Here is a 25,287-nt window from a genome sequence, read left to right as displayed (position 1 = left end):
GTACCTTGGGTTAAGTAGTTAATTCGTTCCGGAGGTCCATTCTTAACCTGAAACTGTTCTTAACCTGAAGCACCACTTTAGCTAATGGGGCCTCCTGCTGCTGCCGCGCCGCCGGAGCACGATTTCTGTTCTTATCCTGAAGCAAAGTTCTTAACCTGAAGCACTATTTCTGGGTTAGTGGAGTCTGTAACCTTAAGCGTATGTAACCTGAAGCGTATGTAACCTGAAGTGTATGTAACCTGAAGCGTATGTAACCCAAGGTACCAGGTTAAGAACAGTTTCAGGTTAACAACGGACCTCCGGAACGAATTAAGTACTTAACCTGAGGTACCACTGTATATGCAGAAAAATGCACACATTTAATAAAAACCACACATAGCAACTCCCATTAATATAAACAAATGCTACTTAACGCTATTTAATAATACAAGCTCTACATTTTTACACTCCCAATGAAATTGGGTTGTCTTGTCACTTTGATTTCAGGCAGAGCTTCTGCGCCTATAGCCATGTCATCATGAGAGGCAGAAGTTCGACAAGGAAAGCGTTTGTCTCCATGCATTGCTTTTCCTTTCTTGCCTGTGCTGTTAAAGGCATTAGAGCATTGGGGGAGGGGGTGAACTGGCCATGCTTTGCTGCAAGTAATATCACACAGCACAGATTAGGGAGAAACACATTTGCTGAATGCCAAGAAAATCTAATAACATTATGAAAGTTACATTCAAAAGAGTGGAGAGGAGCCTGAAGTAATGAAATTGCATGATTTCTGTAATGGATAACCTTTGGGTTAGGTAAGAACGAGAGTCGGCAAAAGATTCTCAGAACACTTTTAGATCTGTAAGTGTGCAGGAAAGGGTGTGGTTCAAAGGGGGAAAATTTGCTCCAGGCCATCTAACCGTCCTGAAGAGAGCGAGAGAAATAAAGAGCGAAGGAGAGAGAAGAGTATGTACTTTGATAACATGCCTTTGGCATGCTTCCAAATTCAGACAGTTGGGAAAATATTACATCCTAGAAAAAAACAACTATGAAATTTGAGAGGTGGAGTTTGGAGATGGATTTAGATGGCAGTTTGAATGTTTTCAATGAGAGAGCTCCAGTTTCCTTCCCCCACTGCTGATTTTCTTAGCCACTTCCTCTAGCAACCTCCCTTGCTTTAGCTTCCCCCATCCTCACACATACGCTCTCTGCCAATTTCCTTCCTCAGTAGCTAAAACATGACAGTTGTTTTTCCCAGAGGAAAGCGTGTCTGGGAGGAAGATTTGGACTGAGAAGTGGCACCTGGGAGGCAGGGGATGTTGTGTTTGGCCCTGTCCCTGCCTCCTACTTCATCACCCCCAAATCCTTTCCTGAAGTTGTTCTCCAAGGAGGGACAAGGTGTAGAACACACACCTTGCAGGTGGGACATGCTAGTTTCAGTTCTTAGCATCCTCAGTTCCAGTGGATGAGGTGAAAGACTTCTTTACCTGAGACCCTGCAGGGTCTTTGCTTCTAAACAGAGGCGTCAACATTGACCAAGGTGGATAAAGAATTTGACATGGTATAAAGGTGGTTTTGATGTTCTAAGCATACACATGTTTTTATTACTTGCCCTTCAGTAGACATTGTAGTTGGGCAGCGGCTCTCACTTGACTGCCATTCGGCAGTCCAGGGACACATGGGGGTGAAGACCCATTACTATTTTTTCAGCAGGTTTCCAACAAGGATTGCAGTCTCCAGCATCTTAGAGCTGTCCTATCAGCATGAAAGGGGAGTGTTTTAGCCATTGAGAAGAAGTCCTTTCTGTCAGTTTGCATTTCTTAGTCCAGAAAGTATCGATCTGATGTGTAGAGATCTTTCCTATTCTACTTAAATCAAGAGGGTTCTGGAAGCTTCTCTGTGTGAAAGAAACAAGCAGAAGGTTCATGATGTTTGGGTTATTCCTTCAGAGAAGCTGAATACAGCTAGTTTAAACTGGTTCTGTTATCTCTTTCTGTCAAAATCATGCTGATTATAATAGTGAGGTCAGAAGGAGCCTGAGTTTCATTCTTTCTGTCTCTTTTTCCTTTTGGTCTTATTATAAATTATTGTAAGTTTAAGTTAAGTCTGGATTTCTTATGGACAGTGCCAATCCTGAATGTAAAAATGTGATGACAATGATGTATAGATGGTATATAACACCAACTAAGTTATCTAAAATGTAAAAATGTAAAAATAAGGAATGCTGGAAATGAAAAGTCAAGGAAGGCAACTTTTTCCATATGTGGTGGACTTGTAATAAAGTCAAAAATTTGGGGGATATGATATATAATGAACTGTAGAAAATGTTAAAGGTTACATTTGTTAGGAAACCAAAAGCATTTTTATTAGGAATAATAGGTGAGGAAATACCTAAGAAAGACCAAAAACTGTTTAGGTATGCAACTGCCGCAGCAAGAGTTTTACTAGTACAGAGATGGAAACAACAAGACTTACCAACAATTCAGGACTGGCAGACAAAGATGGTGGAATATGCTGAGTTGGCGAAATTGACTGGGAAAATCTGAACCCTGCGGGACCAAACGTTTCATAAAGACTAGAATAAGTTTATAGAGTATTTGAAAGATAATTGTAAACATTTAATAACACTGACAGGACTGATTTAAAGCTTGATAGTTTATAGAAAGCACCAATTTACAATTAACATAATTTTGTGATTATTAGAATTGAATAGAGTAAAGAGGGGAAAGATGAAATGCAATTTAAAAAGATATAGTTTAAGGTAATCATGGGCTGGGAGGGAGGGGAGTTTAGTGCTCGCGAGAGTGGAATATAATGTGAAAAATTTGAATATGTTATATTTATATAAAATGGAAACTTAATAAAAATGATTTAAAAAAATAAATAAATTCTGAATGTATTGGATTTGTGACCATTATGCTCATTTGCCTTCAGTAGCAGTAAAGCTCTGCTGGATGAAATATTAATTGTCTTTGGTCTATTTTGGGGGGGAATCCTGCAATGTGTTTAAGTTGTTACTCTGCTAACTATGCATTCAAATCTACCTTGGATCAATATTGCATAGAATTTCAATGACACTCTCACCTTTTAGACTGATTGGATTGATTATATTTCTATATCGCTTTTCATTCAAATGACTGCCAAAGCGGCTTACAAACAATAAATAACAATAACAAAGGACCATCACAAATACAGCATAAATCATATAGGATAATTAGCAAATCGTTGGAGAAAGAGTTACAGTCTATAAAACAAAGCAACAACAAAAACCTCCACAAAACTATAACAATTAAAGCAAAAGTCATGTTATATGATTGACAAATTGGAGCCAACTACAGCTATGATTTTCCCAGTAGTGATGTATGGAAGTGAGAGCTGGACCATAAAGAAGGCTGATCGCCAAAGAATTGATGTTTTTGAATTATGGTGCTGGAGGAGACTATTGAGAGTCCCATGGACTGCAAGAAGATCAAACCTCTCCATTCTTAAGGAAATCGGCCCTGAGTGCTCACTGGAAGGACAGATCCTGAAGCTGAGGCTCCAATACTTTGGCCACCTCATGAGAAGAGAAGACTCCCTGGAAAAGACCCTGATGTTGGGAAAGATGGAGGGCACAAGGAGAAGGGGATGACAGAGGATGAGATGGTTGGACAGAGTTCTCGAAGCTACTAATATGAGTTTGACCAAACTGCGGGAGGCAGTGGAAAACAGGAGTGCCTGGCGTGCTCTGGTCCATGGGGTCACGAAGAGTCGGACATGACTGAACGACTAAACAACAACAACAGAGTGGAAGGAAGTGCATCAACCAATCCAATCAGTCCAAATTGGCTCCTAGGATCACTCTGGAGAAGGCACACAGGAAAAGTACCAAGGAGTCACTCTGTATGCTCCAAAGCTGAACATTTCGGAAGACTGACAACACAAGGGGTTCTGGTTTCAAGAGAACAGTGTACACTGGAACTTTAAGGAAATCATGCCCCCATCCTTGGCAGAAATCAATCTGAACAACACCAGGCTTGGAATGAGCAGTCTTAGGCTATAAAAAGCTCTTTCCTAGTTTGAATCGACTGCTTAGTTCTTCAGTCCACAGTGCCAGTTTGACGAATGACTGTCAAGAAAAGATGCACCATTTGGCCCTGGAGATGATCCAGCGATCCTCCCTGCGCTTCCCCTCACATCACCGCCAGAGCAGTCCCCCTTGATATCTTGTGAATGGCTCAGGAGGACAGATTAGGGCTTGCATGGTACGCTGGCACTGTCCAAACAGGAAGGGTGGCTGTTTGTGTAAAAAGCTGTTTACTCTGCTCAGTGGGGCCTTGCTCTAAGCATGTATGGGATTTACTTGCGCCCATTGTTGAATGACAGCTCCTGTGTTTGAAATCAGAAGGAAATGCAAGGCAATGTGGGGCAGCTGGTTTCGGAAAACAGTAAACACAATGCAGCTGAGAACATGAGAAGAGCCCTGCTGGTCTTGAAACTGCTAATGATGGCACCAGGCATGTTTCACTGGACAAATTCATGAAGGAGAAGGCTAGCACTGACTATAAGTCATGATGGCTGAAAACCACAGGCAGTGGCGGACCTTGGAGTCTCAAATTTCAGAGGTGCCCTGTTGTCAGGCTTCAAGGAATCCTATCCTTCCCATGGTGGCAGCCAAGAAGCAGAGAAACATAAAGGAGTTCTTACCAAGTAATTTATTCAATATTCACAGAGAGAGAGAGAAAGGAAGGCGGTCTCCCGAAGACAATGGCATTGCTCCAAATAAAGTCCTACCCCCTACGTCTCTCCTATTCTACGTCATCCCTGCGTTGGCTGATCTGTGCTTTCTGTCTCTGGGCTTTCTGTTCAACTACCCTCAAGGCATGCCTGGTTCTGGGAGGGGGGGGGTCAGAAATGCTTTCAAGAGACACTGAGTCTGTCAGTTGTCTCTCCCCTGGTGCTTTCTCTTCCTGCTTCTTCCCCAATATTTCCCAGCTACTCCCCTCTGAACTATGACCTTCTGCAGACCATTGTTCTCCTGTTCTTGGGAAGGTTCTTGAGAAGGTGGGGCGGCCCCCACCATTCCTCCTCAGTCCAGCCCCTGACACCCATGCAACACCAAAATCTGGCAACTCCTGTTTCTCGTCTTCCATTCTATATCATAGTTGTGTTGTCCTCTGCATCGCCCCCCATGCCCAGTGCAACCGAACCTGTCACGCTCCCCAAAATCTGCCTAAGGAGGGGAGAGTGTTCTTGTGTTCACATCCTGCATGTGGGTTTCCCATCAGGGCAGCTGGCTGGCCACTGTGAGAAGACGATGCCGGACTCTATGGGATATTGGCCTGATCCAGCAGGCTTTTGTGATGTCCTTATGCTCTCAACTCATAAGGAAAACCAGCCACTTCAGAATGTTGAACAGTCAGAGACATTGAACCACTTCTTGACATGTTGCCAGGTTTGAAAACTCTCTGACCTGAGCACGCACATAGAGATTCAACAGAAGATTACCAGCTCAATAGTATATTTTGAGTTTCTGATTGCCTCCCTAGGTCAACTGGTCTCTCTTTCTCCCCCACTTTAAATCTTGATTGTCTACAATTTGAGCAGCACATCAAGAATGCTGATCTGGTTACGCAGCCTTAAAATATGCAATGATTTCTGCCCTTCACTTGACGAAGGACAGGTTGTATAAGAATGAAGGGAGAGGATTAATCAAAGCTCAAGGGAACGTGAGATGTGTAAAGGCCAACAGGGAAGCAGCGCCAATTTTTTTCCTTTCTTTTTTTTAAAAAACTACTGGCTGTTAGCAGGTTGGATTCTGAAAGTATTAGGCAGATTTGAGAAAACTCTCAAGGTTTTGATGATTAAGAGGCATAGAAACTGTATTAAATAAGTAACACAAGGGCAACAGATTCTTGGCTGTTGTTTCTGGCATGATGTGGGTTAATGGTCCTAATTAACCATGGGTTATAGAATCATTATATATATTATATAGTTGGAAGCAACCTCAGAGGTCATCTAGACTGACCCCCACCCTGCTCAAGGCAGGATTATTATTATTATTTTTTATTGAATTTATATACAGGATCTAAAGTGAAGGATGCAGCGGCAGCAACCAGGACAGATGAATGCCCAGCCTCCGTCGAAATATATCCATCGTACCTACAGGACCGCCTCTCCTGGTATGTCCCACGGAGGACCTTACGGTCTTAAAAAAAAACACCTTGGAGGTCCTGGGCCACAGAGAGGTTAGGCTGGCCTCAACCAGAGCCAGGGCTTTTTTGGCTGTGGCTCCGATCTGGTGGAACTCTCTGTCACAAGAGACTTGGGCCCTGCAGGACTTGACATCTTTCCGCAGAGCCAGCCAGCCAGAGCTGTTCCACCAGGCCTTTGGCCAGGGCACAGCCTGACTCCCTCCTTTGGTAATTCTTCACAGAACTCTATCCCAATGGTTGCCATTAATTTGATTTGAACTGATTTTATAATGGATTTTAGAATGCTGTATTATTTTCCTGTTGTTGGCCGCTCTGAGCCCAGCTTTGGCTGGGGAGGGCGGGATATAAATAAAATTATTATTATTATTATTGAAGCAGATCCCACTGCATCTCAAGGAAATCTGTCCAACAGCTTCTATCATTAGGAAAGTTAGGTTCAGTGGCTTGTTAGGAGCTGTACTTGCACATGCAACAGGGATGTAGAGAACAGTTTTGTAGCTTAATGGGGGGAAATACTGCTGTAATGGTTATATGGGGTTGCTCGTGCGTAAGTTGCCGCCACTCCTGGCTAGGTTGCCTGGTTAAACCTTTTCCTGGCTGGACAGCCCTTCACTTCATGGCTGTTTCAGTCGCTAGCAGAATCCGTCAGTGGGCGTTTCTTGAACTTCTTCCAGCAAAGAAGTTCTTTGATGCCAAGTCTACGCCTACTTTCCCTGCGCGGAAGTCTTCTGCGCAGGGTGGGTGTGGGTAGCGGAGGACCCGTGCTCTCCCCGCTGGTCTCCGGCGAGGAGTCCTGGAGCCCCCTCGCCAATTCCCCCATCTGCCCCCCTTTATCCCTGGTGTTACGCTGATTTCCTTCCCCAGCTGATGAGCTCCCTCTCTCCCTGCTGGGCCCTTCTCCAGCATCGCTTGGGAGCCCTGCCTCCACCTCTGGCTCCGATGTCAGTTCCCTAACAACTGCAGATGTCAATTCCTGAATATATTTGGCATACCGTATTTACTTTACAAATGGGTTTGTGCTATCTCCCTGGATAAGCATTTTAAAGCAAATTTTTTTTAAAATGGTACCCAACCCCTGATCTATTTAATCCAATTTTTAAGAACAGATTGATATATGTTGAAGATGTTCACATCCCATTGCTCGTTTTCTCCATGTTTGGTGGAATCGTCATGGGTAAAGTTTAATGGTTGGGTATGCAATAGATAATAATTGCTATAGGCTATTTTGCTATGCCTGTTGTCTTTGCCGACAAAGGTCCGTATAGTTAAAGCTATGGTTTTCCCAGTAGTGATGTATGGAAGTGAGAGCTGGACCATAAAGAAGGCTGATCGCCAAAGAATTGATGCTTTTGAATTATGGTGCTGGAGGAGACTCTTGAGAGTCCCATGGACTGCAAGAAGATCAAACCTTTCCATTCTTAAGGAAATCAGCCCTGAGTGATCACTAGAAGGACAGAACGTGAAGCTGAGGCTCCAATACTTTGGCCACCTTATGAGAGGAGAAGACTCCCTTGAAAAGACCCTGATGTTGTTGGGAAAGGTTGAGGGCCCAAGGAGAAGGGGACGACAGAGGACGAGATGGTTGGACAGTGTTCTCGAAGCTACCAGCATGAGTTTGAGCAAACTGCGGGAGGCAGTGGAAGATAGGAGTGCCTGGTGTGCTCTGGTCCATGGGGTCAGTCGGACACGACTAAACGACTAAACAACAACAACAACAATTTGCTATAATTTAGGTTATTTAGATGTGTGTTTGCATCCATCTTTGATATATTTGGTTATATCCTATGACAGTAGAACTAGCATGGGATTGATTCATGAATTGTTCCACTGATTGTCATGTAAACACCTTTTGTGAACATCCACAGTGAAAAGCAGTCTCTAAATAGTGGAAGTGCATTTATTTATCTAGCAAAATTGATACCACTTGTCTGTCCATTTGTTCTCTTTATGTTCAGATGCCTTTTGAGATTTCATTGCCAAACTTGTCATGAAGGTTCCTGAGGTGGGGTGGCAGACTCCATTACCATTTGGACACTAGACGCCATTTTGAATCAAGATGATGGACTGAAATGTCATTTTGGCACGCCTGTGCCCATTTTTTGACATTGCTTTGGCCACCTCTTGAGATATCATCACCAAACTCAGCATGAGGGTTCCTTGGAGGGGATTAGGGGCTCTACATTGATGCTTGAGTGCCAGGCACCATTTTGAATCAAGATGGTGGACCAAAACATTACTTTGGATTGAGTTCACCCAATTCTTGGTGTGAGTGGTTCACAAATTGCACTATCCGTTTTAAAAACCACAATAATAAAAATACCCAGGCAGCCCCGGGAACTCCCAGCTAGTTAGCAATAAAACAAAGCAGATACTTGAAAACGTTCTAAAACGAATTACAATCGATACCAAGCTAGAGACAGATGAAAACATGTGTAACTTCTACACATCTGGATAGGTTTGTCTAAACAGAAATGTTTTAAACAGGAGCTGGAAACAGTACAGTGAAGGCACCCGCTGATGTCAATAGCCAGGGAGTTCCGAAGATCAGTTCCTTACAACTGCGGAACAAACATTATGCAGCACCTGTAAGAGTGCCAATTCTGCAGCTTGAAGCGGTCGAGTGAACATGCACAGTGTAAGGTGAGCCCAGAAGTAGACTAAACCAAGCAAACAAACAAGTAAAGAATGTTGGCTGCTTCTGAAAGAAAAACCTAGGCACCCAAGGGCAAACCACGTGACGAGCAGCACAGGGCAACTGGTCCCCAGCCACTCCACTGGCTCCCACCAAGGTGAATTTCCTCTGCTATGGCGAGCCCAGCTTTCTGCAGGGGAGTGCAATGTGCCCCAAAGGCCAGGGTGCCCCAGGAGGAAGGGTGGGGCCCTTTTCTTTTGTTCTTTGCAGCTGCATCAAAGCAGCCACCTGTACGGCTTGACTGCATTCCATCCCAGTGGCTTGAGACCTGGGTATAAAAGGAGATGTCACGGGAGACTGTGACACTTACACTGGTCCACCTGCCAGCCTCCGGAACACATGACGGCGTTTTGACGGTAAGGTGGGTTTTGGAGGGGCAGGGGAAGAGAAGGTGGATGGGGGTAACTTGTACACACTAGCTGTGATTCCTGCATTGCAGGTGATTGGACTAGAAGACCCTTGGGTCCTTTCTAACTTTACAGTTCTATGTTTCTGTGCCTTAATTTTTGGGGCAGTAGGAACAGCTGGATCCTGTCCTAAAACAGTAGAATTTGGAAATTCATTGGGAGGACCATTTGCCCACATTGAGCTATAGGCCGCTTTGCTGCTACCAACACTTGGAATATTAATTCTGGTTTTTGATATTTAAAATATACCCAAAATTATTAATCTAGATCAGCAGCCCTTAACCTGGTGCCCTCCATATGTTTCGGACTACAACTCCCAGCACAATGCCAGCCAGTGTAGCCATACAATCCTGGGGCTGATGGGAGATGTAGTACAAACCTGTGACCTTCAGGTATAGGGCGGTATAATAATAATAATAATAATAATAATACCTGCCATGCCAGCTGTTTCTTTCTTTTTTAAAAAATTATTTACAACCAAGCCCATTCTGTATTATAAATGGTTAGGTTAAAATTTCTTAAGTCTCATTCCCGTTTCCTCTTATATGACTGGTTGATGATCTGTGGTTTGGACATGTCAAGTGATGTGTTGGGCAGCTGAGCCAATCGCCAGCCCTCTATACCTCCATGAACTTTCCTGGCAGTGAAATTTTAGCTGCAGGTTTTATTCAGTTTTTTTTTTAAAAAAATGGTGCTTTGTGGCCTAATTTTTTAATTCTAAAAAACTACACACTATTAAATGGATAAAAATGCTTTTTCAAGATAAATAAATAAATAAATACCCAGCTGTTTTCAATACGTATCCCTTCTATCCCTGTGTTTATATTTCTCTCCACTTTTAAATATTGAAATCATTGTGAAACTGGTGTTAAAATTTGGGGGCAGGGGAGTGTTTTAGCACTCCCTTAAAGAATGATTAAAAATGGATCAAAATGGTTTGAAAATGGTGTGCTCAGGTCTGCACTGAGAGCTGGTGTGGTGGTTAGAGTGTCATATTAGGATTTGGGAGACCAGGGTTCAAATCCTCATTCGGTTGTAAAGCCTGCTGCTTCTCACCCTAACCTACCTCACAGGGTTATTGTGAGGATAAAATAGAGAGGGGGAGAACCATGTATACCACCTTGAGCTCCTTAGAGGGAAAGGTGAAATATAAATTCAGTCAATCAATACTAAATTGCTATGTCATGCAATTTTCTCTGGAGGTTTCTAAGCAGAGGTTGGATGGCCACCTGTCATGAATGATCTGGTTGAGATTCCTGAATTGCAGGAAGTTGAACTAGATGGCCCCCGGTGTCCCTTCCGAGTCTACAATTCTATGACTCCTAGCATTATTGGAACATAACCAGATGAATGCACACAAAAAGTGTGATACTTCTCAAACTGTTGAAAGTTGTTTGCGATTCTGACTGTAGCTTAGAGCAGAAGAGCAACTATGAGGCCCAAAAGATGCCCCTCTGGAAGATCTAATGACTTGTTCCTTCATAACCCTCGTGACAAATCACTTCTGGAATTATGTGGAGTTTCAAAAGGATGAACATGGGTGCTTCAGGAGAGTGAGGAAGGTTGTCTTTGGTGGGAGGGCCTGAACTGGGTGATCCATGGGATTTGCTCCCACAAGATGTAGTCATGGCCACCAAGTCGGTTTGCGTTAAAAAGGATTAGATAAGGCCAGTGCTTTTTTTCTGGGGGTACGCATACCCCTAAACATTTAGTGAATCTTTGTACCATTGACTGTATTTATTTCCCCCAATTTGAACTATGAAATGGTGATTTTCTTGAGTCAAAATGAGAGAACTCCTAAACATTTTTAAAGGAAAAAAGCACTGGATAAGGCTATCAGTGGTTACTGGCCACAATGGCTGTGTTCTGTTTCCACTGTTGGAAGCACAACTCAGGAGAGTCTGTTGCGTTCAGATCCTGTCTTTCAGGCTTCCCAGAGGCATCTCGTTGGCCACTGGGAGAACAGGAGACTGGACTGATCCAACAAGCCAGGCCCTTCCTATGTTCTTATGAGGTCATATTTTATGCTTTATAGCACTGCAAGGAAGGCCTGTTTGGAAAACCGAGTTGCCATGAAGGAGAAAGAAGGCCCACCCATTTACGCCATCTTTACTTTGCTACTCATTTCAGGTAGGTTTTCCAGTTCTTTTCCCAATAATTAACATAATCAAATGCATCCAAGTAAATATTTACACAGTGAGCAAAACGGGCATTTTTCTGGGGCTAGAAGGTGAATCAGCTACACAGGGATAAGTCATCACATTCTTTGAGAGCTAAAGCAGTGACTCATGGCTTTTCTATGCAACTGATTAATTGCCCAGCTTGTAATGTCCAGCTGATTAATCAGTTCAATCAAACATTTTTAGCTGTTTAGAAAGTCCCTCCTAACAGAGGCAGCTGGTTCTGAAAAAGTGCCTCAAATTACTTTTAATGGAAGTAGTTAACAAAAAATGACTATTGTGGCAAGCACCATATTGGAAGGAGCCTTCTATAAATTGGGGAATGGGGAACATCTTCTGAAAGAGAGTTCTGCTGTAACACTTACTTGGATAAGCTAAAATCAAAGCAGCTGTGCTTCTACTTCAGAGTGTTTTTTGTTTGTTTGTTTTTGCTTCTGTGCAAATTTATGCAGAATAGATTAATTGACTAAAATCAGTCTTTCCTGACCTGGTGGCCTTCTGGTAGTTTGGCCATGCCATGACTATTTCAGCTCCATTCATTTCAGTAGGTCTACTCTAAGTTAAACTTGGTTAGATACAACTCCATGTGATTAATCCACTAATATTTAATGAGGTGACAGCCTTAGATTGCAATTCCGTACACATGTATTTGAGAGTAAGCACCAACAAACACAATAGGAGCTATGTCTGTGTAAAGAGACATAAGGTTGCACTGTTCAGCTGCAATCCTATACTCACTCACTTGGGAACAAGGCCCAGTGAATGCATTTCTCAGTAGACATGAGCAGACTTGTGCAGTTAGCTAAATTCGTTGCAGTAACAGCAGACAATCCGGGAGATTCTCTTAACTTGTGAGTAAGAAACATTTCTCTCTCTTTCTCATAGCATTAAAATTCAGAGGGGCTGGTGGTTCTGGACTAAAAAAAGAAAGGACTGCTATGTCACACCACTAATTAATCTGTGGGGCTCTCTGCCACAAGATGTGATGATGGCCTCTAACTCAGACTGCTTTGATTCAGTGGCAGCCAATGTGATGTCCTATAGATGTTGTGAACTACTACTACCGTGATCCTTGACCGCTAGTCACAATGGGAATTGTAGTCATAACATCTGGAGGGTGCCATGTTGGCCAACACTGCTTTAATCCTTAAGCAAACTCTTGGAAGACTAGTCCTTTCACGTGTTCTAACTATTTCAAATTGCATTTCAAGGGGGCTGGACGGAAGGCAGCTGGCATGGTTATCGCTCTCGCCGATCCTATCCTATCGCTTTGAATCCAGTAAGTATGGGGGGTGGGGTGAACAGTGGCAACATGATCCATTTGCTGTTGGGGTTAATTTGCCAGTTTAGTGTCCTGAAAGTAGCACCATTTACTCAGAAGATCTTGCCAGTTGCATCACAGGTGAACAATGACCGAACAATTCAAGAGCAATGTTTATTTGAGCACTCTGGTGCAACATTCCACCCCCCTCTCTTTGTGTGGGAGATTTTCTTTCCATCATTGTCATTTTGACCCCTCCACAGCACTAGATTTTTAGAATAGATCCAGCTCTATATATGAGCAATATGCAATCCTGATTTTCTGACCACTTGTCTTTTTCTTCTTTTTAATCAGTGTCCGGCCTATCCAATCTGTAAGTAAGATCAGTTTTACTTTTATCTTATTGGCACAAGAATGAGGGTCAGGGGATTATAGCAGACTGGTAGTGGGTGGGAAGGAGATAATTATCCAGACCCATAACCAATATCACACACAAGTTAGGCTGAACTCAGAGCACTGTTTCAGACTAAGGCATTAATGTAATGATCTGTTTATGTGAAAGGCAGTTCCAACATCCTGGTTCTTTGTCACAGGGCTTGTCCACCCTTCCACTTGTCGCATGCTTAGAAAGCATGGGTTTGAGTGATTTTCTCCTTGCCCCACTTCTTTTCAGTGGAAATGATCTACAGATGTAGGACAGTGAGGTGGTAAAATCATAGAATTGTAGAAGTGGAAGGAACCCAAAGGGTCATCTCATCCAACTCCTGCAGTGTAGGAATCATAGCTAACCCTGAAGTGGCAGTGTGGATTGCACCACTTCAGGTTACATAATGCTCCTTTGAATGCTTTTAAAGAAAAACTTTCCTCCAAATAGAAGCCTAACACATTGGGAAGAAATTCCTAGCATTGCTCCTTGCAAGTGCAAACTTTCTATCTGGAGGGTTCCCTCCCCCCCTTAAAATGCAAGAGAACATTCAAAAATGGCATCTCCCACCTGCACTCTAAAACAGTACAGTCCATTCCGCTAGCTGAGAACTCTACCAGCTCATCTGGCTAACAGGCATTGAAACCTGATGCCTGAAAATTAATGGAACATTTCCCAAATGTCAATTATGCTTGTTCAGAGTATGCTAAATTGTACCCCACAAGAAGACAGTCAATCTTCACTTTTGCTTGTCCTGCCACTTTCCCCCAGGGAAAACCTCCTCTTTACTACTGAATGGGAGCAAATGTCAATTGGGTTTTCCACGAATTCAGTGGTAAGGAGTGGGTTTTCCTGGGGAAAGTGGTTGGGCAAATGGAAAACCACTTGGACACATGCCCAGAAAGTTTGGGAGAAGTTGAAGACGTCTCGGACCTGTACTTTCTAGGCATGGGACAAGCAAAGCGTTAAGGAGCCCTAAGTGAGGCTTCATTGCTGCCCTGTGAATGGAGCTGCTGTCCAGGGTGCTGAAACTGCTGTGGCTTGAGATGTCTCCTAACTGAAGCAAGGAGGGCTGATTCACCAGAGCCGTAATTCAACTCAGACTCATTTGTGTTGCATCGATTGGCTGAAGCACGTATAGCTGTGCACTCCTCTGTTCCATTGGATCCAGCAGCCTCATAAGATTTATTTATGTTTATAGATATACCACTTACTAAATAAATAAATAAATAAATACATACATACATACATACATACATACATACATACATACATACAATGTTTTGATTGCTTCTGGTTTCAAGCCAGGCTTCAAAGGTGGCAGGCAATGAAATGATCAGAACATAGATAAAAGCAACTGTTTTAAAAACAAATATAAGAACGCTGTGATTACCGTATTTACTTTTTGTCTGTTTGTTTTCACAGCATCAACCTACTGCTCCTCCATCAACAGGTACACGCCAATGGGGTAGAATTCTAAGTGCTGGTGGTACAGCTAAGGTGGACCTTGGGCCAAAGTTTAGGGCCCCATAACTCAGGGGCCTCCCAGATGAGGGCCCAGAGAGCAGCAGTTGAGGAGGGTAGCAGCAAAGTGACTTCATGTTGAAGAGTCTACTGGAACAGGCCAGGGGCCCATCTAGTCAAGCACCCTGTTCTCACAGTGACCAACAGATGCCTGTGGGAAATTCACATGAGGGACCCCAGCACAAAAGCCCTCCCCTCCCCTCCAGTGCTTTCCAGCATTGCTGCCTCTAACTTTGGAGGCAGAGCATAGCCATCATGGCTAGTAGCCATCAATAGTCTTCTCCTTCATGAATCTGTTCAGTCCCCTTTTAAAGCCACCCAAGTTGGGAGCACATTCCATAGTTTAACTGTGTGAAGAAGTATTTTTTAAAAGCTGTCCTGAATCTCTCAACATTCAGCTACAGAGGGCCCCTATAAGGCCATTCATTCTAGGGTCTCATTTTTTTCTAACCTATTTGTTACCAGGCCAAATTCAAGGTTATTGTGTTAATTCACAAAGCCCAAAGGACTTGGGCCCTAAGGATCATCTGATTACTACCTCAATCACTGAGTTCTTCCAATGGGACACTTTTGGTGGTTTCCTGTGTTCCTGAGTTTTTGTTAGCCTTTACTAGGGACCGAGCCTACCCTGTGGAACTCCCTTTCAGTAGAAACTAGACAGGAATAATACCTGCCTAATTTCAGACATCTGTTGAAAACTGTATTATTCAGGCAAGCCTTTGCAATATGATTTCCAACACCCCCCAGCTTTAATGATGCTTTTATCAAAGTGACTGTCAGTTTGCATGTGGTATAGATGTCTTGCTGTATTTACATGATGGGTACAATTGATAACTATTGATAACTATTTAAATAAACAGGAAAGTCTGTCTGAAATGAATAAGGAGCCCCACTCCATATGTTGTGCAGCTTTTAAAAAACAAAAAGCTGTAAGTTGGCAATACAATCGAATGTGAGTTTACTTGGAAGGAAGTGTCACTTTGTTCAATGGGGCTTACACCTATGTGAGAATTGCAGGCTGAATCATTTAATCATTTCAGTAGCCAAAAGTGAGACGAAATGTATTGACTGGTTGGCAGAATTATCTATAATCTTGTGTGTTTCTTTATACAGGGCAGAGCTAAATTCCACGCTTGAAGAACCATGCCAGTTTACACTGCCACAGTATGCTTGTGGATCAGCAGACCAGGTATCTTTGCCAGCCTTTAAATATCCAAAAGAATGCAGTTTGGTATATAAGGTCTTGCAGGTTTGCTTATTCAGCAGCTCCGATTCTGCAAAGTTTATCTTAATTGAATTGCCATGGAGCCAATGTCATGCCAGTGCTTTGCTTCAGCTTAGGAAGCTCAATTCTTGGGAAGCTTCCATTGAGTTATCAAATAATGTTATTTAGGAAACAAAATAAACCTGGAAATGAAAATGCCAAGCATAGAAAAAGAGGTGGGAGCAATTATTGTCAAGGGCAGAGAAGACTTTAAGAGAAGGATTGGACTTATTAAAAGACATGTAGCTGTGAAGATGAGTGTTTGGCGCTTGAAAGAGTACCTGGTTTTGCTACTGCTAGTGCAAATAATTCACAGAAAATGACACAAATACATCTTTTGCTCTACAGATCTCCAACCTGACGTCAAGTGAGCTGGCCTCCATCCTCAAGTGCTCCATCACAGACTCTGAGGCCCGGCTGGACCAAGGGGCTTTCTTGATGCTCTTTGAAAATGTTGACAAAGACACGCTCCAGGCAGCTCTGAATGAGATAAATCTGCAGGTAAGTAGTAATCTCACAAAAACCTTCTTCGGTTATGCAAAATGGTCCTAGTTTTTGTGTGCTGTTAGGATCTCTCTGGTGGACACTAGGATCTGTTGAAGACCAGTGTTGCATCTGGGCTTTGGTAGGTAGATAAGGTGTGTAGGATAAGGGCTGCTCCTTTGGAACTAGAATTTCTGACCTGTTGTGCTTGCTTCCCTTCTGCTCAACCTGTATGTTTGCAAATGGATAGCTTTATTTTGAAAGTGACACCCCAGAGATGTTTTGCAGGGAAGATTTTGCAGTGAGACCTGGAGACCTGTACAGAATCATAGGGCTGCAAAGGAACAGAGGGTCACAAAGCCAAATTTCCCTGCAGCTCAGACCAGGATCTTCTGTGCATTTGCAACTCTCCCATCCCCAGGATTTTAACTTGTGTAACCCTACTGCAAGCAGAGAGCTTAATATTAAAATACAATAGTCTATTAAACATTAAAAGCTTCCCTAAACAGGGCTGCCTTCAGATGTCGTCTGGTAGTTGTTTTTATCTTTGACATCTGGTGGGAGGGCGTTCCACAGGGCGGGTGCCGCTACTGAGAAGGCCCTCTGCCTGGTTCCCTGTAACTTGGCTTCTCACAGCAAGGGAACTGCCAGAAGGCCCTCAGCACTGGACCTCAGTGTCCGGGTAGAACTATGGGGGTGGAGACGCTCCTTCAGGTCTACTGGACGGAGGCCGTTTAGGGCTTTAAAGGTCCAGTAATGTTTCTGAATAGCTGGAAATCACAGGAGAGGAGAGGAGAGTGCTGCTGTTCCACTCTGGCTCTGCTTATAGGTTTCTCATGGGGATCTGGTTCAACCCTGTGAGAACAGGATGCTGGACCAGATGGGACCTCTGGTCTGGTCCAGCAAGCTACCCTTCTGTTTTTAAATAACAGCCACGTGATATGTAGCGATAATTTGGATACGTGTTGCAAAAATAAAGTGCCAGGTTAACTCCACTTATCTCTTCTCCTTGAGCACCAACTGTTCCACATTTCTGTTCTATTTAGGTCTCTGGGGACCAAATCTCACTGACAGCCAAAACCTTCTTGCTGAATGCAGCATGGGAAAAGATCAAGGCAGACCCCCGGGTCCAGAGCGCAGGCTTCCTTGCCTCTTGGTTTCAAGACACGATGCACTCCTACCTGGCAGCGATAAACTCCAATGTCCTAGAGTGCATGACTCAGCTTCCCATCACTTGTGATGGCTTCGCTACCGTGTAAGTGACAACTATTAGTTGTCAATCTAATTTCCAAAGAAATCAATCTGATTTCCAAAGAAATCAATCTTTGGAACTCCCTGCCTACCTTCCCTGTTTGGGAAAACACATTTATGTTTAGGCAAGCCTGTACAATGTTGATCTGTGTTTTAAACTGGGTTTTAGCTTCTTGATTTTAATTTTTTTTGAAGATTTTAAGTAGTTTTTCATTGTTTTTCACTGATAATCTCATTGTTTTTTTCTCCCTTTTTTGTAAACCACTCTGAGGTTTTTTGTTTTTTTTGCAATCAAGATGACAATATTTAGAGTTACCAGCTAAGTTAGCAGCTGGTTCCCTCTGGTTCCCTCTCAATGAGATGAGAATTTCAAGACAGCTGTAGTTGCAGAATTCAAGTAGACATTTGGATCCTGAATACTACAGTCTGAAAGGTCCTTTGCACAAGAGATGTGTATTGTTCAAAGGATTCACAGGGATGACATGAGTTATACCTAGGGCTGCCCTTGAAAGCTGTTTGGAAATGGCAGCTGCTGCAGAATACTGATGGGGCTGAGGCTTGTAGATTTCTCGGTCCAATTCAAGGTGCTGGCTTTAACTTACAAAGCCTTAGTACCAGAATACCTGACTGGCCCCCTCTCCCCAAAAGAACATCATCTGAGGCCCTTCTCCTTGCACCCCACAATAAACACCTGAGGGTGGCAACAGGGAGAGGGCCTTTTTGTTTGTAACCCCCTTCCCAACACTTGTGGAATGCTCTCCCGGCTGAGGCCTGCCTGGCACCATCACTGACAACCTTTTGGTGTCATAGTAAGACTTTCCTCTGTCTGGGCATTTGATTGCATTTGAAAGGTTTTGGAGCCTGGCTGCACGAGTTGTCTCCAGCTAAGCTCTACTGAGAGTAGACTCAATGAAATAAATAAACTGGAGTTGGTTATCATGGCCCTTGTTTTTGGTGGGTCTTCTCTGAGTAGGACTAGCATCGGATACAAGACCTTGTCCCTCAGAGGCTGCCCTGTGTAAGGTATCAAACAGATAAAACCAACAATAAGATGCTTATTTCCCTTCTTGTGTTTCCCATCATTAGTGTCCAGGCTCTGGACAGTGCATATTCTGGGATGGACAGCAGCACAAAGCAACAGGTTGCCAACTGGATTGGGAGATTCCTTACAATACAAAGTAAGTGGGGAATGTGCCCCCTCTGGTGCTCCTTTAACAAGTAATCAAAACTCCATAAAAGCTCAATCCAATCTGAGCCAGCAGAACAGCTCAGGGTCACATGACTCATGGACCTGCAGCCATTGAACAGCCCTGTATTGGACAGGACTCCTTCTCTTATTTAGGGATGAACAAATGTTGGTTTCTCCTGTTTTCTTATTTATGTTGGAAAAGCTCACCTTATTCCTGCATCTAATTGATCGTTTTTCTTTTTTAAAGAAAGGTCCACATGGAAATTCATCTGCATTTTGTGCAAATTATTTTCTCCCAATATTTATTGAGTGCAAATTTATACACGTTTTTGCAAGCAGTTATTCTCCCCCTTATATGATGCAGTTGTTTCCACTCATATATTTTTATATTCATTGTTGTGCAAACCTTTCAGTTGGAGGGGTGCAAAATTACAAAGGGTGACTGTGTTTTGGTTTTCTTTTGGTTCAGAAACTGCAGATTAGGAATTAGGGCTTGTGTAGGTGGAATCTTAAAGAGGAGCACCTCACACTCCTGCCAACCTCAGGATTCATTATTATTAATTTCATTTATGAATCACTTATAATGAGGCATCTGAAAGCAATTTACAATAAAAAACATACATAATATAAACAACCACATGAAATACAAATACAGTTAACAACAACAGCAGCAGCAACAACAACAAGATTTATATATGTAAAGTCAGTTTCAACTCCAGTACAGATACTGAGTGGGATAATAGTCCTAGTTGCTTCATTAAAAAATGTTCCATTTGACCCTTTGAAAAATAAAGCTCCTTAAAAAAAATTAAATACATTTTTTCTTCTTCATTTTATTACTATTCATTAAACTACCGCAAGGGAGAAAAACGGCATTATAATACACTGATAAACAGAAAAGAGAGTGAGGGGAAAAATAAATACATAATCTAGGTAAACAAATATCTTTCTAGTCTTTCATTTTGATACAATGCATTCCAGTATTCACAACATAGTTCCATCTCTTTTCATCTCATGCTTCCTCTTTTCTGGATTGCTGCCAGCTCCACACATTTCATTAGCTTTCACTAAACAGGTGGCAGATCTTGGTCCTTCCATTTCCTTGCCCACACTACAAAGCTCCTTTTGATGTTGCTTTTCAGGCTGCCCACAGAGTTCACCCAAAGAATGGATTCAGAGCTACTGGAAGAGTTTCCTGAACAACGCCTCATACAATGACCTCCTGAAGACCTGGAGTGGATTTGATGGGGTAAGAAAATCAATTGCACTTGTGGCTCTGGAGAGTAACTCACTCCAACCTGAAGGCTTTCTGTTGGGGTGGGGCTGAGGGGAGGCACTCTGCATGTGCTCTGAAGTACTTTGGCCTTTAAAAAAAAAAAGCAAACAGATGCTGCTTCACAAAGAAAAGGCAGGTGCTCAGAGGCACTTCATTTTTATGCCCTCCTGACAAGTACATAGGCTCCCTGTGACAGGCTAGATTTTTATTGGGGGGGCGTTAGAACCATTGTATATGGGGAGGGGGATAACCTTTAGGGACATAGGAATTGGCAGTGACTCTCCGGGGTTTCAGGTGAGGACATTCCCAGCCCTACCTGGAAATGCTCCTGAGGATTGAATTTGGGACTTTATGCATGCCAAGCAGATGTTCTACCTCTGAGCCCTTCCCCATATCCCCCATGCATGCTCAGAGGGACATGGAGAAATGGCCAACACTACTCCTTAGAAGAGCTATTGTTTTGTCCATTTAGGACTGCCTGCACCAAACTCATGATTTTCACCCATTTTCTAGTTTGCAGCTTTGGATGTCCTGACGGCCTCCCAGCTTGCCCAACTGACCATTGCTCGTGGTGTCCTGGCCAATGCCAGCCTGGCAGAAGCTGTTGCCCAAACCCTCCGCAGCCAGAGCATCCGCTTCATGGAAGATTACCTGACTCAGTTATCACTGTTGCCCCTGGAGCCCTCACCTGAGCACGGAGCCAGCTATCTGTTGCTGGAGACCGTTCTGAGGAAGGTGAATGAGAGCTTCCCCGACCTCTGCTCACCCTCCTTGAAAGACCTGTTTCAGGTGAAACTGATGCAGTTCCTGCCTGTTGCTGATGCAAAGATCCTGGAGCTTTTCCCGACCAAAATTGGTTGTACAGACTTCCGTGATATGTGAGTAGGCTCGGGTTAAGGGTGGGTGGTCCATAGGTTGTGCTTGATGGAGGGAAGTCCTCTAATGGAAAAACTATCAGATGTAGAGATGTCTGCCCTGTCCTGTGTCTGTCACAATGCAGCAATTGAAAAAGGATAATGCAATTCTAAGCAGCATCAACAGAAGTCTAGTGTTCAGATCAAGGGACATAATAGGACCAGCTTTGGTGCAGGAAGGGTGCAGGAAGGGTGGCCCACCCTGGGTGCCATCCCAGAGGGGTGTGTGACAAACTCCCCCTTGGGTGGATTGCGCTGCTGTGCCATGATCAGACCCCCCCCCCCAGGAGGGTTGTGCCGCCTTGCTGTGATTGGCCCCCCTGGAGGATTGCACCGCTGCACCGCGGTCGGACCCCCCCCCAGGATCTCGCTGCCATGCTGATCACCCCGTGGGCGGATCGCCCTGCCCCACTGCTCCAGGTGCAGGAGCGGCTAGCGCCGCCACTGGTCAGGTCCCACCTGGAATATGAGTCCAGTTCTGGTCACCACAGTTTAAGGAAGCATATTGACAAGCTAGAATGTATGCAGAGGAGGTAGACCAAGAAGATCAATGGTCTGTAAATCAAGCCTTTTGAGGAACCATTGAGGGACCTGGGTATGTTTACTTTAGATTTCAGAAGACTGAGAGGTGATATGAGAGCCACCTTCAAATATCTGAAGGGCTGTCGCATGAAAGATGGAGCAAGCTTGTTTTCTGCTGCTCTAGAAAGTACAGCCTGAACCCATGGATTCAAATGACAAGAAAGAAGATTTCAACTAGGAGTAACTTTTTGATGATAAGTGCTATTTGACAGTGGAATAGGCTACTTCAGAGGTAGAGCATCTGCTTGGCATGCAGAAGGTCCAAGGTTCAACTGAGGCATCTCTGGATAGGGGTGAGAGAGACCCGTTTCTGAAACCCTGGAGAGCTGCTGCCAGTCAGTGTAAACAATGTTGAGCTAGACGGACCAATGGTCTTATTCAGTATAAGGGAGCTTCCTATGATAGGCCAGAGAAGTATAATTATGTGTGCAAAGAAAACTGGATTTTCCTGTCATGGAGAATGTACAAAAATGCATTCTGCTCTGCTTGCTTTGCAGCTACAAAGGGGTCGATTCTGTCTATCATGAACTAGACAACAGCACCCAAAAGGCTGTCTGCACAAAGCGTCTGGATTTTCTGAAAAGACAACTTACAAAAGAAGGTGATAGATGGCTATTTTGTGGTTTTTCTCCCTTGCTGGAAATCATGTTAAACTATTAAGATTTTAAGGCAAGGGCCGGGGAGCTTTTTCATCTGAAGGACCACATTATCTTGGGGGTAATCTTCTGGGATCCACCTGCTGGTGGTGAATGTGCCAGAGTAATAAGGGGGTGTGGCCAGGGGCAAAAGTGGGCGGAGCAATTGCATCTCCATATTCCCTGCAGGAGCTGCTTGCACCATCATGACATCGAGCAGCAGAGACTGGCTGCAGGAAAACTTTGGACTCTCCAGCAGCTTTGCAGACTACAATGATTTTCTTCACCTGAACCCCTCTTTTAATGGTGTAAGTAGTGTTGTTCCCTGCGGGACGCGGGTGGCGCTGTGGGTTAAACCACAGAGCCTAGGGCTTGCCGATCAGAAGGTCGGCGGTTCGAATCCCTGCAACAGGGTGTGCTCCCGTTGCTCAATCCCTGCTCCTGCCAACCCAGCAGTTCGAAAGCATGTCAATGTGCAAGTAGATAAATAGGTACGGCTCCGGTGGGAAGATCAACGGCATTTCCGTGCGCTGCTCTGGTTTGCCAGAAGCAGCTTAGTCATGCTGGCCACATGACCCAGAAGCTGTACGCCAGCTCCCTTGGCCAATAAAGCGAGATGAGTGCCGCAACCCCAGAGTCTGTCATGACTGGACCTAATGGTCAGGGGTCCCTTTACCTTTACCTTTAGTGTTGTTCCCCACCACCACCACCACCCAGCCTCATTTGAAGCGGGGCAGGAAGGTGGGGGGGCAGGGAGTGTCCAGCTCCAGGCCCTTTTCTCTCTCCCCACCCCAGAGCAGGAGCATTGTCATTATCTGCCAGGGCATCAGAGCAATTGATCTGACAAGTGAATGAGGTGATAATGAGGCTTTCAAGTCCCCTTCCCCTGCTTGTGGCAGATGAGCATTGAGGAAGTCAGGGAGTGAGGGCAATAATCATGCTAAGACCAGGTTCTTCTTCCCCTTTGGCAGGGGTTCTTCCTTCATGCTAACAGTTTTGAGGGTGGTGATCCTTTGTGAGACTGCTGAACTTCAGGTGACTGAATACCTTTCAGTGAAGTGCTCACTGTGAGGTGTTTTTATTTATTTACTTATTAAATTTGTATCCCACCCTTCCTCCCAATGGACACACCATCATGTTAAGCCAATGAGGTATAGTAGTGATTAGAGTATCCGACTAGGACATGGGAGACCACTTGGACCAGTCACTCTTTCCCGTTTAACCTACCTCACAGGGTTGTTGTAAGGATAAAATGGGGAAAGGGAGAACCATGTCTCCCCCCCCTTTAGCTTCTAGGAGGAAGAGGTGGGACATACTTGTAATAAATAAATAAAACAGTAGACTTTAGGATAATAAAGAAAACATGTGGAACATTTTTCAAAGCCTCTAAAAACATGTAAATTAGAACATTGAAAATGTTTAGAAGCAATTGTATACCACCATGGTTATTGATGGTTATTGTGGTTGCTGTGGTCAGTTATCTCTCAGCCGCCAAGCACCTGTGCAAACAGGAATGTTCTTTCAATTTCTCCTGGAAATCATTCATGTGGGAGCCACCACCAAGGAGGCACTGCCACGGCCAAGGCCAACTGGGCAATGCTTTACCAACTGACCCTTGGTGATCAGAAGCATGCGTTAGATGGACCTACAGCCTGAACCACAAAGTTTTTACACCTGCCCACCACACTCATACAGGGAATGAAACTCTGGTGATGATGGTGTCCCCCCCCCTGCTGCCCCTTGTCTTTCAGTTTGAAGTGCTGGATTTGCTGACAACAACCCAGATGGGAACACTGCTTGTGATCTCTGGCACCTTAACAGACAGCGCCAGGGTCAGTGCTGAGACGGAGGCAACAAATGTGATGGCAACCCTTCAGAGCCGAAGCATATCTGAGCTCCAAAGCCTTCTTCTCAGCATCCAGGCACAGGTGAACCACTTTGAGTGTTGGAAGACAGGAATGGTGACTCTCCAGATGGTGTTGGATGCCAGCTTTGGACTGGGAGATTCATGGAGGAGGAGGAGGCTAGCCTTGACTACTAGCCACAAAGCGTGTTTTCCTTCATGGAGAGCACGTGTTGCGGTGGGGTTTGCTGAGCCACCCCTCTGTTACCAGGCAGGGTCTCTAAAGATGGCCTGGGGCAGTGATTGGTTCATTGGGTTGCTGGGGTAAAAGTTATGTTGCAATTTTGGTGGGAGGGGTAAAATGTTTAAATACTCTGCAGGCAGCCTGGAGCTTTCTCTTTGCTGCGTGCAACGGATCACCCGCCCTTGAGTAAGGGGTTGTTGCATTGACCTTGCTATGCCTGTCATGGGGTCATCTGCCATTGGGGCAGGGGCCTGGTAGGAATTTTGTCCATCTGGCTGATTGGCTGGGCCATTTGGTTTTTGCCTACTGCGTAGCAAATCATCACAACTTGTTAGGTTGCGGTTAGGCATTGGTTAAAAATTGGTGGAGGAGGGGTTAGGATAGGCTGGGCCTGCCCCTCCATGGTTGCTGCGGAAAGGGAATTCCGTTAAAGGAATCCTGGGGCTTGCCATCTTTTCGTCCAATTCCTGGAATGGGACTAGGGCCAGCAAGCCTTCGGGGAGCAGGCGGATGAGAATTGAGGGTCTGTGACTCAGCTCCATTTCTCTCCGACTTGCTTTCCCCCGCACTGTCTTTCAGTGGTGCCTGGAAGTCAGTTCTGTCCCCAGGCAGGGGGACAGATAGTCTTAACCAATGCCTAAACAACCACTCACGGTTTTGTATTTAAATAAAGTTGTGGCCAAAATTATGCCACAACTTAATTATGCCACTCCCTTAAACAAAAAGTAAGCTTGCGTTGTGAGTTATTGGGGGGTGGCTTGGGGACCTCGACACGCAATGGCTACGCTCTACCTCCAGGGGCAGAGGCAGTAATGCTTCCGAATACCAGTTGCTAGAAACCAAAAGTGGGGAGAGTGTGCTTGTAGCTGGTCCTGCTTCCAGGTTTCCCCTTGGGGCATCTGGTTGGCCACTGTGTGAGCAGGATGCTGGATTAGATGAGCCATTGAT

General features: G+C 44.3%; 1 protein-coding gene across 1 annotated transcript in view; it reads left to right on the top strand.

The window, feature by feature from the left end:
- Positions 1 to 9,182: 9,182 nt before the first annotated feature.
- LOC309356185 (uncharacterized protein) overlaps positions 9,183 to 25,287 on the top strand; it is a 60,650-nt gene continuing 44,545 nt past the window's right edge. Inside the window, exons 1-13 of the mRNA XM_081887364.1 lie at positions 9,183 to 9,218; positions 11,305 to 11,399; positions 12,661 to 12,728; positions 14,560 to 14,587; positions 15,772 to 15,847; positions 16,271 to 16,423; positions 17,452 to 17,660; positions 18,743 to 18,834; positions 19,988 to 20,094; positions 20,635 to 20,999; positions 22,115 to 22,218; positions 22,442 to 22,560; positions 24,004 to 24,180. Of these exons, the coding sequence (XP_081743490.1) occupies positions 16,361 to 16,423; positions 17,452 to 17,660; positions 18,743 to 18,834; positions 19,988 to 20,094; positions 20,635 to 20,999; positions 22,115 to 22,218; positions 22,442 to 22,560; positions 24,004 to 24,180 (1,236 nt within the window). The 5' untranslated portion in view covers positions 9,183 to 9,218; positions 11,305 to 11,399; positions 12,661 to 12,728; ... (1 more) ...; positions 15,772 to 15,847; positions 16,271 to 16,360. The remainder of the gene's footprint in view (positions 9,219 to 11,304; positions 11,400 to 12,660; positions 12,729 to 14,559; positions 14,588 to 15,771; positions 15,848 to 16,270; positions 16,424 to 17,451; positions 17,661 to 18,742; positions 18,835 to 19,987; positions 20,095 to 20,634; positions 21,000 to 22,114; positions 22,219 to 22,441; positions 22,561 to 24,003; positions 24,181 to 25,287) is intronic.

This window comes from Podarcis melisellensis (genome assembly GCF_964234715.1).
Source record: "Podarcis melisellensis genome assembly, chromosome: 14".
NCBI lineage: Eukaryota > Metazoa > Chordata > Lepidosauria > Squamata > Lacertidae > Podarcis > Podarcis melisellensis.
The sequence above is the reverse complement of the archived record's forward strand: the minus strand, read 5'-3'. Positions and strand labels throughout refer to the sequence as shown.